Below are 21,798 nucleotides of genomic sequence, written 5' to 3'. Positions count from 1 at the left end.
ATAGGGCAGGGGCTATAGCTCAGAGGTCAAATGCCCCTGGGTTCCATCCCCAGACCCGCAAAAAAAAAAAAAAAAAAAAAAGAATACCTCTGGGTTCAATCCTAGTACTAAAAAGAAGATAAAAGGAAGCTAAGCAGTTCCTCCTTATCCACAGTCTCAGCTACGGCCCAAAAATATTCAATGAAAAATTCTAGCAATAAACAATTGGAAAATTTGTCTGTCTTAAATGGTGAACTCCCTATATTGCCCAGGCTGGCCTCAAACTCTTGGGCTCCGGGGATCCTCTCCCTTCCTCGGTCTCCCAAGTCACTGGGACTGCAGGCGTGCATCTCTGTGCTCAATAAGTTTTCAATCGCATCCATTCTGAGTAGCCTGATGAAATCCTGGGCTGTCCTCTTCTGTTCCCCTCAGGGAAGTGAATTATCATTTTGGTCCAGCATATTTGGGGCGTGTGCACCACCCACCCACTCATCACTCAACAGCCCTCTCTGTGTGGCAATGTTTGTGTTTTTTGGTGTTTTGGTGCTGTGGATATAACCCAGGAGCGTTCTACCTCTGGGCTACACCCCCAAGCCCTACTTCTTAATTCTGAAACAGCGTCTCACTAAATTGGGATTCCAGGTGTGTGCCACCACAACCCGCGTCAGTGTTTGTAAACAAGGAGCCTGCCCTGGCCTAGGCTGGGCCTCCTTGGGGCCCTCCCTTCACCTCATGGAGACACTGCGTCATTTCACGCAAGCACAAGAAGGCCGGCGTTACACAGTCAGCTATTTTAAGAGAGAACACAGCCACGTGGCTCTAATTATGGTAGGCTGTTATAATTGTTCTTTTCATCTTTATTTACTTACTTTCTTATTTACTTAGAACTAGGGACTGAACCCAGCGGCACTGTACCTTGGAGCTACACCTCCAGTCCTTTTTATTTTTTACTTTCAAACAGAATCTTAAAGAAATGCTGATGGCACAGGACTGTAATCCCCAGTACTTGGGAAGTAGAGACAGGAGGACCACAGGTTAGTTGCTAGCCTCAGCAATGGAGTAAGGCCCTCGGCAACTTAGTGAGACCCATTTTCAAATAAAAAATAAAGCCAGGCATATTGGCATACACTTGTCATCCCAGTACTTGGGAGGCTGAGACAGGAGGATTCGCAGGTTTGCAGCCAGCCTTAACAATTGAACATGCCCTAAGCAACTTAGTAAGACCCTGTTTCAAAACAAAAAATAAAATAAAAAATAGGGTTGGGGGTACAGCTCAGAGGTAGAATGTCCCTGGGTTCCATCTCCAGTACCACACACACACACAAAAAAAAAAAGGGTATTGCTAAATTGCTAAGACTGACCTTGAACCTGCAATCCTCCTGTCTCTGTCTCCCAAGTACTGGGTTATAGGTATACACCACTATTCCTGGTTGCATATATGTTTTCAATCCGTAATTATATAACAAATAACATTTTCCCTTGCCTTTTTTTTTTCCCCCTTTTCTGGTGCTGAGGATGAATCCCAGGGCCTTACAGGTGTTAAGTCTGCCTCCAGCCCCATCCCTTCACATTTTAAAATGTTTCATTCTCTTAATGAAACCTGAAGGCATCACCAAACACCTCCAGAACCTCATCGGCATGACCGAAGCAGGGCTGTCCCTCAGGAAAGAGCCCAATCATGCCAAGCACCCATGTGTGATATAAGCATTTAAAAAAAAAATTTTTTTCTTTTTTTTTGCAGTACTAGGGATGGAACCCAGGGACAGTCTACCTCCAAGCTATACCCCCAGGCCTATTTTTTAAAATTTATTTTGAAACAGGGTCTCACTAAGCTGCAGAGGGCCTCACTAAGTAGCTGTGGCTGTCCATGAACTTTTGATCTTCCTGTCTCAGCCTCCCAAGTACTGGGATTACAAGCGTGTGCCACCACACCGGCTAATGTGAGCATTTCTACAAAAGCACTACAAGGATCCTCCAGAGAGAATGCTCTCCAAACTTCTGAGGACTCTCCCAGTACCTAGGCCAGAGAATGGGGTAAGGCTCTGGCTGCACAAAGTTTTTGGTCATTCCCAGGCAGATGGGTAAAAAGTTCAACATCATCGGCATTACAAAGAAGCACAGAGTGATGTCACTTTCACCTATCAAAATTAAGTCAGGCATGGTGGCACATGCTTGTAGTCCCAGCATTCAGGAGGCTGAGACGAGAGGATCCCAGGTTCACAGACAGCCACAGCTATTGCATAGTGAGTCCCTGCAACTGTGAGACCCTGTTTCAAAATAAAGAATAAAAAATGGAGCTGGGGGTGTAGCTTGGAGGTAGAATCCCCCTGGGTTCCACCCCCCAGTATCACAAAAAAAAAAAAAAAAAAAGTAAATTTTAGCCGGGCATGGTAGCACACACTTGTAATCCCAGTACTTGAGAAGCTGACACAGAAGGATCAAAGGCCAGCCTTAGCTACTTAGTGAGGCCCTCTGCAACTTAGTGAAACCCTGTTTCAAAATAAATTTAAAAAAACAGGGCTGGATACCAGGCGTGGTGGCACACACTTGTAATCCCCACGCTTGGGAGGTGGAGACAGGAGGATTGCACAGGTTCGAAGCCAGCCTCACTGGCTTAAGAGACCCTGTTTCCAAATAAAAATATAAAATAGGTCTGGGAGTGTAGCCTGGAGGTAGAAGGGTTCCCAAGAACCCCGGTACCACCAAAAAGAAAAAAAAAATAGGCCTGGAGATGTAGCTTGGAGATAAGATGCCCCTAAGTTCAATCACCAGTATCGCTAAATAAATTTTGCGCCTTGTGTGGTGGTACACGACGGCAATCCCAGTAGTTGGGAGGCTGAAAAAGGAGGATCACAGTTCCAGCCCAGCCTCAACAACTTAACAAAACTGTGTTTCAAAATAAAAAATTTAAGCCAGGCGTGGTAGTACAGGCTTGTAATCTTGCAGGTTCGAAGCCAGCCTCAACTGGTTTAAGAGACCCTGTTTCCAAATAAAATATAGTGTAGCCCGGAGGTAGAAGGCCCCCTGGGTTCCATCCCCAGTACCACCAATAAATAAATAAATAAATTTATTTTAAGCCAAGTATGGTTGTACTTATGCCCTCCACAACAGTGAGACCCTGTTTCAAAAATAAAGAATAAGCCAGGCATGATGGCACATGCTTATAATCCCAGTATTCGGGAGGCTGAGACAGGAGGATCATGGTTCACGGACAGCCTCAGCTACTACTTAGTGAGGCCCTTTGCAACTCAGCAGGATCCTGTTTAAAAACAAAAAATAGAGCCGGGCGTGGTGGCGCACGCTTGTAATCCCAACATTCGGGAGGCTGAGACCAGAAAATCGCGGTTCGCGGACAGCCTCAGCTATTTAGTGAGACCCTTTGCAACTCAGTGAGACCTGGTTTCAAAATAAAGAATAAAAAATAGGGCAGGGGGTGTAGCTCAGAGGTCCAATGTCCCTGGGTTTCATCCCCAGACCTGCAAAAAATAAAGTAAAATAAAATAAAAAATAAATAAAAATTAAAAAATAATAAGCCAGGCGTGGTAGTGCACCCTTGTAATCCCAGTGCTTGGGAGGCTGAGACAGGCAGATCGAAGCCAGCCTCAGCTACTTAGTGAGACCCTGTTTCCAAATCAAGTATAAAATAGGTCTGGGAGTATAGCCCGGAGGTAGAAAAGCCCCTGGGTTCCACCCTCAGTACCACAAAAAAAAGAAATAATTAAAAAATAAAAAGAAAGAATAAAGAAATAGGGCTGGAGGTGTAGCTCAGAGGTTGAATGACCCTGGGTTTCATCCCCAGTACCGCAAAAAAAAAAAAAAAAGAAGGGAATTCAAGCTATGACTAAAGGACAGATACTGTATGATTCCTTTGGGAATGAGGAATCCAGGATCATTGAATTTACTGAGAAAGAATGAAGAACGGTGGGGTAAGGAAGCAGGGAGTGTTTAGTGTTTAAGGGGTGCAGAGCTCCACTCTGAGCTGATGAAAAAGTTCTGGAGGTGGATAGCGGTGACGGCTGCCAACGAGGATGTACTGAGAGGGGTGTGTGTGTGTGTGTGTGTGTGTGTGTGTGCTCATTCACTCATTCAAGTACACACTGGGGATTGAACACAGGGGTGTTCTACCTACCTGCTATCCTCAGGTCTCAACCTCCCAAGTCCTTGGACTATAGACATATACCACACACCTGGGTGTTTTTTTTGGGGGGGTAGTAAAAGGGACAGTAGCTCAGTTGTAGAGCAACCCTGGGTTCAATCTCCAGTACAGAAAAAATAAATATTAATATAACTTAATTATAAAATGGGCAGGGGACGTAGCTCAGCGGTAGAACACTTGCCTAGCAGGTGTGAGAGTTTGGGTTCAATCTTCAGCGCCATAAAATAAAGGGGGATTAAAAGAAGAAGAAAAAAAACACTATAGGGGAAGAGGACAGCCAACAGCTAATGTGAACACAAGGGGTAAATATTAACCTCGGAGCAATTTTTATGCTCTTGGACAATGACATCATTTCCAAAACCAAAGCAAGTAAATAAATTAAAAAGGAGCAAATAAAGCCGGGCGTGCTGGCACCCGCTTGTAATCCCAGCATTTGGGAGGCTGAAGCTGAAGGATCACTGTTCACGGACAGCCTCGGCTACTTGGGCCCTCTGCAACTCAGTGAGACCCTGTTTCAAAATAAAGAATAAAAAACAGGGCAGGGGGAGTAGCTCGGAGATCAAATGCCTCTGGGTTCCATCCCCAAACCCACAAAAAAATAAAAATAAAAAAAATAATGAAAACAGGGAAGAAAAATTCCTGTCAATACGCTGGCTCCCAACAGCGCCCCCCACCCCTGCCCGGCTTTCCGGCAGAGCCAGGCTTGCCTCAGCAGGGCTCCCCGCGAAGTGAAATGTAGAAGCAGAAGGGGCAAGACCCTGGGCCCAAAGACCTCAGCTTCACCACAATCGGCTCTAAGTGAGGAGGGCCAAACGACCAGGCCCAGGGAGCCCCCCCCCCCCCCCCCCCCGCCGCCGACCAGGCCCAGGGAGCCCCCCCCCCACCCTGCCTCCTTCATTTGCACCTAGTAGGTGCAGAGATTTAAAGGGAATTCCAAAGACAGCCAGGAAGAGGTCAAGGCCTCCGCCCAGCCAGTGATATGCAAAACCATCCAACCCCGCCGCCCCGGGGCTCCAGACAGTCTCAATGCTAAAGAAGTTACAGAGGATTTCCCCATTGATGGAAACTGCCCCCCAAGAGGGATCCCTGCAGAACCCTCCAGGAGCTGCCGGAGGGAAATCCGGGAGGTGGTGGGATGGGGAAGGCAGGAGGAGGGCGGCCTCCTCAACACCAGCCTCTGGAGAAATGGGGGCTGGAACCTGGAGGGTGTAAAACCCAGCCCAAGGTTGTACACTGAGAAATCCTTTCCCCAAAGCCATAATCGCACAAACATTACAACCATGGGGCTTAAGAAGGAGAGAAGAAGGAGAGAAGTAGAAAGGGGACTTCCACAAGTTTGGAAGCAGAAAAAGCAAGGTAGAAGAGTGGGGAAAATTGACACTTAACGCCTGAAAGGGAAATCAAGAAATAATCCAACCTAGCAAAACTCTCTTCTGTTTTTCTTTTGCAGTACTAGAGATGGAACCCAGGGTCATTCTACTTGAGCTACATCCCAAGCCCTATTTAGTGTGTGTGTTTTGGGGGCGGGGGGTACTGGGGATGGAACCCTTCTACCTCGGGGCTACACTCCCAGACCTATTTTTATATTTTTTATTTGGAAATAGAGTCCCTTAAGCCAGTGAGCTGGTTTCGAACCTGTGCGATCTTCCAGTCTCCACCTCCCAAGCGGAGAATTACAAGCAAGCACCACCATGCCTGGCTCAAGCCCTATTTTCTTATTTTTTTTATTTTTTTCTTTGTGGTATTGGAGTTCCTGGAAACCCTTCTACCTTCTGGCTACACTCCCAGACACCTATTTTTTATATTTTTATTTGGAAACAGGGTCTCTTAAGACAGCGAAGCTGGCTTCGAACCTGCCCGATCCTCCTGTCTCAGCCTCCCAAGCGCAGAGATTACAAGCCTGCACCACCACGCCTGGCTTTTATTCTTTATTTTGAAACAGTTACTTCATTAAGTAACTGAGGCTGGCTGCGAACCTACAATCCTCCCATCTCAGCCTCCCAAGTACTGGGATTAGGAGTGGGTGCCACCTCCACCTCGCCTAGTTTACAAAACGTTTTTACAGAGACAAACATTCAGGAAGTTCAATTGCCAGAAAGCTCCACCCCTGCATCTGAGACCCACCTGCTTTTTAATGCTTCTCTTAAATACAATGAGACACCTGAGAATCAATCAGCAGGTGCTTACTGGAATTTCCCACAAGAAAGACAAATAGGGAAAGAGACTTACAGGAAAAAACTGGAATTAATATCATTCAATCAGTGGGAGTGGTGGTACAGGCTTGTCATTCCAGTACTTGGAAGGATGAGACAGGAGGATTGTAGGTAGAAGGACAGTCTCAACAAGGTAGCAAGGCTCTCAGCAACCTACCGAGACCCTGTTTCAAACTAATAAAATATGGCTGGGGGTGTGGCTCAGGCGCCCTTGGGTTCAGTCCCAAATCATTCAAGCAGTAAAAATTAGTGTATCAACTGGGCGTGGTGGCGCAGGCTTGTAATCCCTGCAGGCTGAGACAGGAAGATTGTAGTTCTCAGCCACAATCTTTATTCTCAAAATAAAGAATAAAAAAATAGGCCTAGAGGTGTAGCTCCTCCGAGGTAGAATGTCCCTAGATCCAATCCTCAGTACCACAAAGGGGGAGGGGGATGTAGCTCAGTGGTAGAGCACACCTGGGTTCAATTCCCAATACCACAAAAAGAAAAAAAATGATATGAAAAATTTAAATTTCCAGACGGATGTGGCCATAAAAGGGCTCATTCCACAGGCTTCAACATGAAATTTCAAAACAACACGATGAGAAAGGCTAAGACAGGAGGATCATGGTTCATGGCCAGCCTCAGCTACTTAGTGAGGCCCTCGGCAACTTAGACCCTGTTTCAAAATAAAGAATAAAAAACAGGGCTAGGGGTGTAGCTCAGGGGCATAATGCTCCTAGGTTCCATTCTAGTACCAGGAAGAAAAGAAAAGAAAGAAAAAAAAAGAGTAAAAAATAGTGCTGAGGGTATAGCTCGAAGGTACAATGCCCTGGGCTCCATCCCAAGTACTGCAAAAAAAATTATTAACACTGTAATGTGGAAGATTAGTCATACAGGCTATTCAAATCCTAGGAGGAAGCCAGGCATGGTGGCACATACCTGTAATCCCAGTACTTGGGAGGCTGAGACAGGAGAATCACATATTCAAGGACAGCTTCAGCAAGTAGTGAGATTCTCATCAACCTAGCAAGACCCTGTTTCAAAATAAAAATAAAAGCCACGTGTGGTGGCCCACGCTTGTAATCCCAGCATTTGGAAGGCTGAGACAGGAGGATCACAGGTTTGCAAACAGCCTCAACTACTTAGGCCCTATGCAACTCAGTGAGACCCTGTTTCAAAATAAAGAATAAAAAATACGGCTGGGGATGTCACTCAGCGGTAGAATGCCCCTGGGTTCCATCCTCAGTACCGCAATAAATAAATAAATAAATAATAGGGCTGGGAGTATAACTTGGAGATAGAACGCCCCTGAGTTCAATCCCCAGTACCACACCAAAATAAAATCCTAGGGGGAAATTATTTCCAAAATACCACTTAAGTGCAGAAGAAAAAGAAAAGCATTTTTCAAGCGCACTAGGGCCTTAAAGGATTCAACTTCCATGCACTCTTTATGCAAAAAAGCTACTATAGGATGTGCCCCACTAAAACAAGGAAGTAAAACAGTAAACAGGAAGACATGGAAATCAGGAAATAGCAGATCCCACAAGGTAGAAAGGCCACAAGGTAGAAAGGCCACGCAGGTTTGAAGAATGGCTTTACAACAGACTCAAGTACCAGTGGAAAGTTCCAGGAAAGAGATCTCCAAGGGAAAAAGGGGCGGGTGGGCATGGTGTCCCACACCTGTCATCGCAGTACTTAGGAGGGTGCGAAAGGAAGACCACAGGTGCAAGTCCAGCTAAAGCAACTTAGGGAGGCCCTAGCAACTTAGACCAGACCCTGCTTCAAAATAAAAAATAAAATAGGGCTGGGGGTAGAGCTCAGAGGTGGAAGGCCCCAGGGTTCAATTCTCTGTACTGAAAAAAAATAAAAAATCAACTGCCTGGAGATTGGAAGCCAATCTCTCAACAAATTAAAAGGCAATTAATAACTACAAGATAAAGAAATTAATTTTGTTATCCCACTTGGCTCAAATGAAGTGTGTGTGTGTGTGTGTGTGTGTGTGTGTGTGTGTGTGTACTGAGGCTTGAACCCAGAGGCATTCTACCTCTGAGCTACATTCCCATCCCTGTGTGTGTGGGCGGGGGGGGGGGGGTATTGGGGATTAAACCCAGGGGCATTCTATCTACAAGCTATACCCACAACCCTATTTTTTTTATTCTTTATTTTAAAACAGGGCCTCACCAAGTAGCTGAGGCTGGCTGTGAACCTGCAATCCTCCTGTCTCAGCCTCCCTAACACTGGGATTACAGGTGTGCACCACCATGTCCATCTCCCTCCTTCCCCCTTTTTTATTTTGCAGTACTGGGGGTGGAACCCAGGGGCATTCTACCTCCGAGCTACACTCCAAGCACTATTTTTTATTATTTATTTTGAAACAAGGTCTCACTGAGTTGCAAAGAACCTCACTAAATAGCTGAGGCTGTCCTGTCTCAGCCTCCTGAATGCTGGGATTACAAGCATGCACCACGACACCCAGCTCCTATTTTTTATTTTTACTTTGAAACAGGGTCTCACTAAATTGCAGAAGGCCTCTGTAAAGAACTGAGACTGGCCGTGAACCTGTCCCAGCCTCCCAAATGCTGGGATTACAAGCATGCACCACCACACCCAGCCAGCACTATTTTTTATTTTGAATCAGGGTCTCACTGAGTTGTGAAAGCTTCACTAAGCTGAGGCTGGCTGCGAACCTATGATCCTCCTTTCTCAGCCTCCCAAATACTGGAATTACAAGAGTGTGCCACCACACCCAACTTCAAATAATATTTACAAAGCCATAAAAATAAAACTGGCTTAAATAAAATTGTGTTTCACCTATATTAGGAGGATGGTACAATAAAATTGGGGAAGGAGTAATAGCAATAATCATAAAGATAAACATTTACTAAGTGCTTATTATATGACAGTTTTTCTTTTTTTGTGTGTGGTGGTACTGGGGATTGAACCCAGGGGGATCTACCTCTGTGCTACACCTCCAGCCCTACTTTTCATTCTTTATTTTGAAACAGGGTCTCATTAAGTTGCAGAGGGCTTAAGTAGCTGAGGCTGGCTTCAACCTGTGATCCTCCTGTCTCAGCCTCCCAAGTACTGGATGACAAGTGTGCGCCATCATGCCCGGCAGGGAGTTAGGATTTAGAGTTGGGCGATCTATGCAAAATCCTCCTCTTCCATAGTAAAAGTCAGTGCAGAATCTAAAAAAAAAAAACAACAACCTAACCAGCAGTGGAAGCAAGTAATTACTTAGAAAATACGGAGGAAACAGCCAAGTGTTAAAAATAGAAATGAGGAATGAGGAGAGATGAGACTGGGACTTGCTCATTTTCTTTAGAATCCTGCCAACACTGTTTGAATTTTTAAATGATGTGTAACTCTTTTCCTTGTTTTCCACCCTACAGCACTGGGGATTGAACCCTGCACTGTACATACTTAGCTATACCCCCTGCCCTGTGCAACTTTCATTTTAAATGCAATTAAGCCAGGTGTACTTCCTAAATACTGTTATCCCAGTACTTAGGAAGCTGAGACAAGAGGATCCTGGGTTTGAGGCCAGCTTCAGCAAATTATCAAGACCCTCAATAACTTAGTGAGACCCTGTTTCAAAACAACAACAACAAAAAAATAGCCGGGCGTGGTGGCGCACGCTTGTAATCCCGTGCTTGGGAGGTGGAGACAGGAGGATCGCGCAGGTTCGAAGCCAGCCACGCTGGCTTAAGAGACCCTGTTTCCAAAAATAAAAAAGTATAAAAATAGGTCTGGGAGTGTAGCCCAGAGGTAGAAGGGATTCCAGGAACCCCAGTACCACCAAAAAAAAAAAAAAAAAAAATAGGGCTGGGGTACATGTAGCTCGGAGGTAAAAATGCCAGTTTTCAATCCCCAGTACCACAATTTTAAAAAAATGGATATTAGGCATAAAACATAAATATATATACTTTCCCCCCCCCCTGGAGGCTGGAAATAGGCTATACCTCCCAGCCCAATTTTTTATTTCTTATTTGGAAATAGGGCCTCATTAGGTTGCCGCAGCTGTCCTTGAACCTGCAATCCTACAGTCTTAGCCTCCCAAGTACTGGGATTACAGGCTTGTGCCACCATAACCAGCAGGAAAAACATTTTGTGTGTGTGTGTGGAGGGGGGGGTGCCTGGGAATGGAACCCAGGGGCATTCTACCTCCGAGCTACATCCCCTGCCCTATTTTTTATTCTTTATTCTGAGACAGGGCCTCACTAAGTAGTTGAGGCTGTCTGCGAACCGTGATCCTCCAGTCTCAGCCTCCGGAATGCTGGGATTACAAGCGTGCGCCACCACGCCCAGCAGGAAAAACATTTTTTAAATGCACACACTATTGAATACCAATACGTGCTCACCAGAACAGGCAGGGCTTAAACTGCTAAGCTCTTTTTTTTTTTTTTTTTTTTTTTTTGCGGGTCTGGGGATGGAACCAAGGGGTATTCGACCTCTGAGCTACACCCCCTGCCCTATTTTTTAATTCTTTATTTTGAAACCAGGTCTCACTGAGTTGTGAAGGGCCTAAGTAGTAGCTGAGGCTGTCCGCGAACCGCAATCCTCAGGTCTCAACCTCCAGAATGCTGGGATTACAAGTGTGCGCCACCACGCCCGGCTTAAATTGATAATCTCTTAATGTAAGTAAAGACAGGAAGCTGCTGAAACTGGTTTGGAACTACTGAGGATGCCAAACAGCACAACCCCTGCATATCCTACAGCTACTATGGCGGAGGCCACGGCCTTACATAGTATTTGCCCCACAATTCCACTCTGAGGTATACGTCCAAAGAAACGTGTATATACGTGCTCAAAAGACAAGTTCATAGCATTACTCACAGGAAACTAAATACTCATCAACAGGGAAGTAGGTAGATTATGCCACGTTCATAGAGTGGAATACTATACAGCAGTAAGAAACTGCAAATTCCTGCTACATCCTGCAGTGTGGATGAAGCTCACAGATGCCATGTTGAGTAAAAGCAGCCAGAAATAAAGGAAGGTGAGCTGTGTAGCTTCATTCATAGAAACCTCGAGAAGAAACAAAACTATGGCACTAGAAATAGGAATGATTGGGGACTGGAGGAGGGTGCTAGCCCAAAGAGGGCAATGGGAACCCCACAGAAGGGCTAGAAATGGCCTGAGCGGGCTGGCAGTTATAGGATGTGTTCATTTTCTAAAAACTCAATTAACTGAACCACTTAAGATGGCAACATTATACAGTCTAGCTATTATGCCAAAAAGAATAAAATATAAACAATAGACTCGGGCGTGGTGGCGCACCCGTGTAATCCCAATACTTGGGAAGCTGAGACAGGAGGATAAAAGGTTCCAGGCCAGCCTCAGCTACTTAGTGAGGTCCTCCACAACTTACTGAGATCCTTTTTCAAAATAAAGAATAAAAGCTGGGCGTGGTGGCACACCCCTGTAATCCCTGAGCTTGGTAGGCTGAGACAGGAGGATCACATAGGTTCGAAGCCAGCCTCAGCTACTGAGGCTCTTAACAACTCAGTGAGACCCTGTTTCCAAATAAAATATAAAATAGGTCTGGGAGTATAGCCCAGAGGTAGAAAAGCCCCTGGGTTCCACCCTCAGTACCACAAAAATAAATAAATAAATAAAAATTTAAAAAAATATAGGGCTGGGAGTATAAGTCGGAGGTAGATTGCCCCTGGGTTCCATCCCCAGTACTGAAAAGAAAAAAAAAAGAGAGAGAGAGAGAGAGTGGGAGGGAGGAATGGGGATGTAGCTCAGAGATAGAATGTCCCTCGATGAAATCCCCAGTACCGCAAAAAAAAATAAAATAACAATAACAACAACAACAATAATAATAATAAGGCTGGAGTATAGCTCAGAGGTAGAATGGCCCTGAGTTCAATCCTTATCACTGCAAAAAAACAAAAAAAAACAATGAGAAGTGGGTGTAACTCAGTAGTAGTGTGTGTGCTTAGCATGTGCAAGACCCTGGGTTCCACGCCCACTACCAAAAAAAAAAGAGAAAGAAAAAAATGAGCTGAAGTTGGGAGCCTTGAATCTTAGAGACTTCCCCTGCTAGAGAGAATTTTCATGCACAATTCCCGAGGCCCTGGGAGAGGTCTGGCCCAGCCTGGGGATTTGTGAGTCATGAGCTAATGATCCCTGTAATTACAGCAATCACTTTTGCTGTGACTTGTACAGAGGCCTGTACCTGAGCGAGGCACCTACCTGGCCTGTGCTTGCTCCCTCCGACCTCACAACCACCACACGAATTCAATACGGTCAGTGAACCCGCTTTATAGATGAGAACACGGAGGTTCTCAAAATCGTCAGACATAAACCTCAGCCCCCAGACCAACCTGCCTACCCACACAGCTGTTGTGTAATCACGGAGTGTAGGTTAGGTGCGTCAGCATGCTCACGCTCAGAAATGTGTGAAATTGTTAGCAAGGGTGTGTGCACCAGATTTTTGTGTTCTGGTGTGTTTCTGAGCTAAGGGCCCATCAGTTTCATTAGCCCAAGAAGACCCTTTTATACCATGGAAGGTACATTCATCTGGGAGCTTGAGTGGCTGCCACTTGGTGACCTTTGTTTTACCTTTTTTTGGTTATTAATTTATTTTTTGGTACTGGGATTGGAACCCAGAGGCATTCTATTTCTGAGCTACACCCTCCCCCAACCCTTTTTAGTTTTTACTTGGGAATAGGGTCTCACTAATTTGCTGAGGCTGGCTTCCAACCTGTGATCCTCCTGTCACAGCCTCCCAAGGACTAGGATTACAGGCCTGGGCCACCACGCCCAGCTCACCTGGTGACTTTTCAACCTCCAAAGTCAGATGCTGGGCCTCTGAAGGCAACAGGTGCTATCAAGACCCTTGCCCTGTGTCACTAGGCAGAGCATGCGCTAGCATGTGCTAGGCCCTGAGTTCAATCCCTAGCACTGGGGGCGGGGTGGGGGGTGGCAGGAAAAAGGCCCCCAAAACAAGTTTAGTAGCGCCCGTCTCTTATCACAAGACTTTGGGAGGCTGAGACAGACTGCAAACTTGAGGTCAGCCTCAATAACTTAGTGAGACCATATCAAAGTAAAAACAAATAAAATAGGGGGTAGGGGTTCTGAGGCAGAACGTCCCTGGGTCCAATGACAAATGCTAGTAGCAAGAAATGAATAAAAGGACCCTAGTAAGGTGTGGTGGTTCACTTGTAATCCAAGTACTTGGGAGGCTGAGACAGGAGGACCACAGGTTTGCAGCCAGCCTCAGATACTTAGTGAGGCCCTCTGCATTTTAGTTTCAAAATAAAGGATAAAGCTGTGCGTGGTGGCGCACCCTTGTAATCCCAGCACTTGGGAGGCTGAGACAGGAGGATCACACAGGTTCAAAGCCAGCCTCAGCTACTTAGTAAGGTTCTCAACAACTTAGTGAGACTCTTTTTCCAAATAAAGTATAAAATAGGTCTGGGAGTACAGCTCGGAGGTAGAAAAGCCCCTGAGTTCCACCCCCAGTACCACAAAAAATAAATAAAATGAAAAAATAAAAATAAAGAATAAGCCAGGCGTGGTGGTGCATGCTTGTAATCCCAGCATTTGGGAGTCTGAGACTGGAAATCCCAGTTCCTGGACAGCCTCAGCTACTTAATGAAGCCCTCTGCAACTTAGTGAGACCCTGTCTCAAAATAAAGAATAAAAAATAGGGCAGGGGGTGTAGCTCAGAGGTAGAAAAGCCCCTGGGTTCCATCCCCAGATCCGCAAAATAAATAAAGACAAGCCGGGTGTCATGGCACATGCTTATAATCCCAGTACTTGGGAGGCTGACACAAAAGGATTACGTAGGTTCAAAGTCAACTTTGGCTACTTACTGAGGCTCTCAGCCACTCAGTGAAACCCTGTTTCAAATAAAGAATAAAAAATAGGACTGGGGGTGTAGCTCAGAGGTAGAATGCCCCTGGGTTACATCCCCAGCACCACTAAAAAGAAAAGGAAAGGAAAGGGAAAAAAAAGAAAATAAAGAAAAAATAGGGCTGTGGGTGTAGCTCAGAGGTAAAATGCCCCTGGGTTCCATCCCCAGTACTGCCAATAAATAAATAATAAGTAAATGATAAAAAAAAAAAAATAGGGCTGGGGATATAGCTCGGAGGTAGAATGCCCCTGTATTCGATTCCCAGTGCTGCAAAAAAATGAAATAAAAGGAGCCTGACCAATTGCTGGACAGGACTCCAACACACCCTGGAGAAGCCCAGGACCTGACCAGAGAACAGGTCCCCTTAAAAGGTGGGTGGGGCCGGGCATGATGGCCTAGGCCTACAATGTTAGAACTTGGGAGGCTGAGATGGGAGAATCGTGGGTTTAAGAAAAGCTTCTGTAAGTAGTGAGACTTTCATCAGCCTAGTGAGACCCCCCTTTCAAAAATAAATAAATAATCCTGGGAGTGAAGCTTGGAGGTAGAATGCCCCGGGGCTCAATCTTCAGTACCAGAAAAAGAAAGAAGCTGGGCTGGCCCGCCTGCCCCTTGACCCTGCCCCCAGACTGTTCTTCCCATCCACCCCTCCACAAGCAGCTCCCAACAAAACCCAGAGCTCCTTCCGATCATTGTCCCAGTCCATATCTGAGAAGCAGCCCCACTTCCACAAGCCACCTGAGCCCTGGCCACCTCCAGCCTCAATTCCAAGTCACCATCACCCCCAAATGGCTCCTCACACCCACCAGTAGCCCCACTCCCCTTCTTGCACGCCGGTCTCTGGCCTGCAACCAACTGAATTACTTTTAATGTTTGCTTTGGGATATTTTCAGACTTGCAGAAAAGTTTGAAGTATTACATTGAACTACCATATGACCTTCAGCAGGTCTGACAAAGGCACACTGCTTTCTGTGGGATTGTTTTTTTTGGGGGAAGGGCAGGTATTGGGGGTTGAACCCAGAGGCATTCTAACTCAGAGGTGCACCCCCCCCCAACCCGTTTTGTTTTTGTTAAAACAGGGTCTTGCCAGGTTGCTGAGGCTGGCGCAAACCTGCGATCCTCCTGTCTCAGCCTCCGCAGTACTGGGATGACAGGCAGGCCCCCCTCGACATGGGCATTTGTGTTATTTGATGTATCATCATCTTCCCTATCCATACATGGATTTGTATCCAAGTGACATTTTTTTTTAATCCAAGTGACATTTTTTTTCAAGAATAAGTTGCGGACATGGCGCCCCTCGCCCCTCAATGGTCCGGCATTCTTTCTGCTCCCTGAGAACAAGGACTCTCTCATGTAACCATAGCAGTTATCAACTTTGTGGAACATAATATTGATTAGATGCTACCAGTTCATCTACAGTCCATATTCCAATTCCATCAGTTGTCCCCGTGCATTTTTTAAAAGCGATTTCTTCCTCAATCCAAGATGCGAGGGAGGGCCTTTCGTTGTTGGTTCTTTCAGTGTCTTTTAATCAGGAACAGTTGTCAGCCTCCCTTTGTCTTGCATACCACTGACATTTGTGAAGAGTCCGGACCAGTTCAGTAAACTGTCCCTCTGCTTGCATCCCTCCAGGCGGTTTAAAATTCCAAGCCCTCATAACCCGCTGGCCATCCACCAGGGACAGCACGCTCGCTCCGCCTCCCCCATCTCTCTCCCACCGGCCTCTCCGTCCACCGCTCTCCCCTCTCCGCCCCGCTCTCTGCTCTGTGCCACCACCCCCGTGGCACTCCACGGCCCTTCACACACAAAAAAAAGGACAGCTCCTTCCATGGCTGCGGTCAGGCCCTCTGACCCCACCCTCACTCTCGGGCTGGCCCAGACCCGCTGCATTTTTCTTTGTGGCCTGTGTCCCTATTTAGGATGATTTCCTCCCATGATTTGTGTGTTTATTGCCTGGCTGGAATGTGCGCTCCAAGGAGGGCAAAGACTCTTGTCTGGTTCGCGGCCACAGCCCTAGGTCCAGAGCAAGAGAGCCCGGCACACAGTGAGCGCTGGGAAATTATTTGCTAAGTAAATGAATAAGTGAGGAAAGAAGAAAATGCCGGGCTGGCGAGCTGTAGAGCCAGGAGGAGGCGAGAGCCAAGGGGCCCAAGAGGCCCTCCGGGATTCCAGAACCTTCCCCAGGTGTCCCCTGTAGCCAGAGGAGGAAGGACGCAAGCAAATCTCCCTTATCTTTGGGATCCCATCACACGACCAGCCAGTCCTAACTGATTAATCTTTCTAAATCAATCCCAGTAGACTGACAGGCTGGATTCCAGAGATGGATCTGATGGACCCTGTCCGAGGCCCAAGGCCCCTATTGTCCACTGGTCCGGCCAAAGTGCAGGGCCTCCTTGCCTGATCCTGGGTTCCACCCCCTATTCAGTTCAGGGTGTGGGGGCAGGGAGAATAAATAACCCAGTGCAAAATCCTGCTAATAGCTCTTTAATTGCAAGGCACTACAACCCGGTCCTGGGCCGCCCAATCCCAGAGCAGAGTCCTGCCTACCAGGTGCTAGACATTTATTTGTCCATCCCACTGACCAGGCTGTGAGTATTTACTGGTCCAACTCTTATCAACACCCAAGGTTACAAGGGAAAAGCCACCCTTGCTTTGATCTAAACTCCATTCTTGATTTCACCTCTTTTACAGAAGAAGGGACCAAACCCCTTGGCCAGATCTGCAACGCTAAAAGCATCTTCTCCGGGGGACCCCCACCCCGGCTCAATGCAGACCCCTCCCCACCTCCCTGGAACCCTGCAGCCCTGAGCTCTCCGGAGCAACTCCCTCTACCTAGGAAATTCCACCTTGAGTGCGGCCGGCTGAGCGGCAGCTGCTCTACCAAACTCTATGGGAACTAGTCCAAAGGTAATGGCCTCTCCCTCCCTCGCTGTGTGACCCGGGCAAATCGCTCAGCTTCTCCGGGGTTTTGGTACAAAAATAAACAAATAAAGATGTGGCCGATAACGCTGGCAAGACCTAAGGAGCCGACAGCGAAAGGAGAGAGAAGGTGGTGCACCAGGAAGAGGAAATTCAGTACCTGTACCCCACAAAGGAACCCGTGGGAGAGACACTGGGTGGAGGAATTTCTAATCCATCCCCACCCCAGTGAATGGGGCACGCAGGCTAATGGGATTAGCCTGGGCTTGGCTCTGGGTGTTGGTCTGGGGTCCAGGTCTCCCCACTACTGCTGGAAGTGGGAATGGGGTGCAGCCAGAGAAAATACCCCCACTCTTCCCTCTAGGGCGGGCAAGGTTGTGGGGCGGCTAGTGTGGGCCTTCCCGCCATTTCCTCCAGCTCAGCTGCGGGCTTGCAGAAGTTGGGCATCTGGGGGCACAAGGGACCTGGACACTGGGCTCCGTGGCTACCAACAGCTGATTTTTTTCAACTGGTCCTCACCTCTAGGCCTCAAGCGGTCAGACTGCCCGCGGGCGGCCAGGAAAAGGCACAATTCTGGCACCGTGTGCTCACATAGGCGCTCACCCGGGTGGTGGCTATTTCTCCAGTCTCAGGAGAACTCTGCCTCTGCCAGGACCAGACCTCCAGCAGGGAGCAGAGCTCTGACCAACTAGGAAGACCCCAGGTCCGATTCCCAGGCCGGAGTGTCCCAAAGAGCCCCCAAAACACACACAAACTCACACACATCACCCGGGGGCACAGGGCGCACTAGGGAATCGCACGGGCTGCCTTTGTACCCCAAGGCCACCCCCAAGTCCTGTCTGGGGAGTCTCTGGAGTCCTCCGCCAGGGCGCACAGAACACCCTGACCCTTGTAGCAGCTTGGGACGGAAGGCAGCCCCCAGTTCCCAAGGGGCACACGCGCGCCTGGGGCGGCATCCTGGTCCTCGCACCCCTGCCGGCGGGGATCTCCGCGCGCCCCTCCCCCGCCCGATGCCTCACAAAGGCCCTTTGTCCCGGCGACTCCTGCTCCTGAAAAGTTACAGGAGAAAAATCAAAGAGAGAAGGAAAATCAGGAGCGCGGCCCTGCGGGCGGGGCCGGGAGGGAGGTCGAGGCGGCCTCTCGGGGGCCAGGGTGTCTCCTCCAAAGACCAAGAGAGCAGCGGGGACTCCCTGGGAAACCGCTAAAGTCCTAAACTTCAGATTGAAGAAGTGGATTTTCCCCCTTAACGCCAGGCGCAGAGGCCAGCAGCCGGTCTCCCCGGTGGCGGCCCGGCAGGTCTGCCCGCCGAGTCCGGCTCCGCTCCGCCGGCGAGCGGCCTCCTCCCCAGGGCGCCCGCCCAGCGCGGTCCCCGCGGCCGCCTGGCAGCCCTCTCGGGAAATGGCAGTGGCCAAGGGGCCTTCACGGACACCTCCTCCGCGATCCCCGTCGGACCCGGGTCTCCCCCAGCCGCCGTGCCCTGCGGATCTGCTTCCAGCACCACCTCCTTCCCCTAGGCTCGGGATGGCGGCGGCCAGGTTTCGGCACACCCGCCGCGCCGCGGTTCCTGCAGTGGAACAGGGTCCCCAGGGCCAGGACCGCCGCCCCGCTACCCCGGGGAGGGTGGCTCCAGGGGGCCCGCCGGAGGCCAGGGTCCCGGAGCGGTGGGGGGGTCGCCGTGTTCAACATCCCCGAGGCCCGGTCCGGTGCCGGTGGTGGAGCTCCGGACAGAGGCCGGGGCCAGAAGGCGCCGGGAAGGGCATCGCCAAGAAAAAGATCCGAGCTCCGGGAGCGGGGGTCTCACGGGGCGTGGGGCTGGCTCGCTCATTGCTCGCCCAGATTTCGAAAATTCATCCCAGGCGCGGGCCGCAGGGGCCGGAGGGCTGGAATCGCCCCGGGTGACTCCGATTTTGGCAAACGCTTGGTCCTGCCGAGGGTCGGGCGCACGGGGCCGGCGGCGGAGTGGCCTGTGCCCGGCTCCCCCGGTCCTGAGAGCGGAGCCCGGCCGCACCCGTGGACCGGCCGAGGGGGAGGAAGGAGCCCAGGGGCCCGGCCCCCGCCGAGCACAAATTCCTGGGGCTCCCTCCCCAGGGTCCCAGGACGGCGGGAGGGGGCCGGCGCGGCGCGGGGCACTTACCCGGGTGCGGGTGGAGGTTGAGGCCGGTCATGTATTTTCCGGGCGGCAGAGGGCCGGGCAAGCCCGAGGCAGGCAAGCGTCCGGCAGTGGCCGCGCCCACGCGGTGGCCGTCCATGGCCAAGCCGGACAGCAGGGGCGGCGGGGGGCCGTGCACGGACCGCTGGGGCCCGAAGTCTCGGCCATCCATCCTCCGCGGGAGTGCCGCGGCCAGCCCCCCACCCGGCCCGCGGGCCTCGCTCAGTGGGACCTAAAAGTTCGGCCTCGACGTAGTCCCAGAGTCCTCGGGCGGCGGGGGCTCCGCGGCGGGCATGGCGGCGGCCAGCGGGGCTTGCGCTCGGCGAGGGCCCCGCGGCCCGGGGCGCGCGGACGGCCGGCGGTGCGGAGCAGCGCGAGGAGGCGCACACGGCGTCTTGGCGGGGAGAGGAGACGAGACGCGGAAGACACCGATGGGAAAAAAGAAAAAGGGAAAAAAAAATAAAGACCCGAGTTTCAGAAAGTGGCTTCGCCTTTGGGCATCGGGGGCTGCAGATCTGGTGGCCAGGAATGGTACCGGGAGTAGCCCCTTCCTTCTCCGCGAAAAGTAAAACTCCGGGTGTCCCCCACGGCGGCTTCGGGCTTCCCGGGACCCGGCTCCGGAGAGGGACCTGAGCCCCCCGAGCCCCCGCCCGCACTCTGCCGCGGCGGCCACTGCGTCCTCCCGAAACTGGGGAAGGCCACTCGGCCAGCCGCGCCCGGGCAGCGTAAATACAAACCTCCAAAGGCTGCTTTCTCCCCGGGCGTCACATGCTCCGGGCTTTAACACTGTGAAACCTTTTCACGAGCGGCTCGAAATGTCTCCCTAAACACTGTGTCACTATCTGATCCGGAAAGTTTAATATTTAACCTTTCTGGGCCCTCGCCTCCCTTTTCCGAGTTTGGTTTTCCTGAGCTCGCCCTGCTGAGCCACCAAAGGAGTGTTTGGTTTGGGGCTTTTTGTTGTTGTTTGGGGAAGGGAGGATGCAAAGCGGGTTTATTATTTTTAAAGACGCTAACCGCCACCACCCCCCCCCCGCGCCGCCCCCGTCCGGCGGCCGTGAGAAGCAGAGTCTGGGTCCGGGGACTAGACGTGGCATTCTCGCCCCAGGGCTGGAAAGAATCCTTCAAAACAAGCTTTGGTTTCATTTTCCAAAGCCTGGGCCCGGGAATCCTGCGGCCCGAGGACGTGGCCTGGCGGCGGGGGATCGGGGGTGCGTCAGAGGGGAAGGAAAAGGGGACCGAAGATCTAGGTCCTACCCTAGTACCCCCCCCCCAAAAAAAAAAAACCTACAAAGAAAATCTTCGCCGAGCCAGCCGGCCGAGGGGCACCTCCCCCAGCAGTGGGTAAATCCCTCGGTAGTTCCAGTTTCCAGCTGTTTGTTTAAAAGATTGGTCGTTTGCGGATTCCCGAGGGGAGGGAAGGGGGTCTTGGAGCCCACCTTCCCTCGCTGCCCGTCCGCCCGCCCGCAGCAGCTCAGATTCCCGAGTCCGGGAGGCCCGGGCGGTCTTGGAGCGGCGGATCATGCCAAAGCCACCCGCTCCAGGGTGCCCGCCCTGCGCCCCACTCCGCGCCCAGCCCCGAGCCGCAGACCCGCAGCCTCCTCCACCCCCCTCCCCCATGTTACTAAGGGTACCTATTTTAACGTGGTTTTGGTTACAAACACCCCCTCGCCCTCCCCCCTCTCGCACCAGGCTCTGGTTACCAGATCCGCGTTTACTTAGGAGAAATCTAAGATCGCCACATCCGAGGATACAAGTCTCAAGGAGGCGAGGAGCTTCCCGTGATTTCTAAAAAGAATATTCTTGGGGAAGCTTGCTTTTAAAAGCCAGCGCCTTGGAGTATGCCCTGTGCCCCAGTTCAGAAAAGTCAGGGTGAAGACCCCCGAAACACCCTAGCAACGGCAGAAAAGCTGGCGTGGCCATCCGCCGACTCCGCTGCGTTATCCTTACTTTTTCTCCCTCTCTTAAATGCAGTTAAAATGGCTGAATTCCGGCTTTTAATTAAAAACAGCCTCTAATCGAAAACGTCTCCGCGTCCACGGCTCCCTCGCTTGCCGGAAAACCGGGCGAGGAAATCTACGCCCCTCGGCCGTGCCCGGCCTCGCAGGCTGCAGCGGGCTGGGGGCTCGGGGGCGACCGGGCAGCGCCCCCCCCCCCGGCTCCCTCTCCCCGCAGCCCCGGCCCCCGGCTCGGTTCTCGGGAGCCGACAGTTTCGGGGACTCTCGCGCACCCCGGGATGCAGGCGGGTGGGCGGTGGGGAGCCAATGCACAAGTTTGGAGACCCTCGCGCCCGGCCGGGTGTCGGGGGAGCGGCGGCGTACCTGGCGCGGCGGGACTCCCTGCTCCGGGCTCCGGCGACAGCGACTCTGGCGGCGGCCCCGGCTCCCGGCGCGGCTAGGCGCCCGTGCTGCCCGCCATCCCGCGGCCGCCGCTCCCCTCCGCCACCCGCAGCCGCCTCACACTTTTTGCCCGCCTTTCCTTTTTTTGGTAGAAAACCGCTCCCCGGGCCGAGGGCTCGGCGCGCCAACTCCTCCGC

At 50.7% G+C, this 21,798-nt stretch overlaps 1 protein-coding gene across 3 annotated transcripts in view; it reads right to left on the bottom strand.

Moving 5' to 3' along the window:
- Positions 1-19,434, bottom strand: part of TNRC18 (trinucleotide repeat containing 18) — a gene marked incomplete at both ends in the record, with an annotated part of 95,690 nt that extends 76,256 nt beyond the window's left edge. For all 3 annotated transcript variants that reach the window (XM_080704185.1, XM_080704186.1, XM_080704187.1), the window contains one exon: positions 19,248-19,434. In XM_080704185.1, the coding sequence (XP_080560311.1) occupies positions 19,248-19,434 (187 nt within the window). The remainder of the gene's footprint in view (positions 1-19,247) is intronic.
- Positions 19,435-21,798: the final 2,364 nt, after the last annotated feature.

Source organism: Muscardinus avellanarius (genome assembly GCF_963383645.1).
Source record: "Muscardinus avellanarius genome assembly, chromosome: 10".
Taxonomy (NCBI): domain Eukaryota; kingdom Metazoa; phylum Chordata; class Mammalia; order Rodentia; family Gliridae; genus Muscardinus; species Muscardinus avellanarius.
The sequence above is the reverse complement of the archived record's forward strand: the minus strand, read 5'-3'. Positions and strand labels throughout refer to the sequence as shown.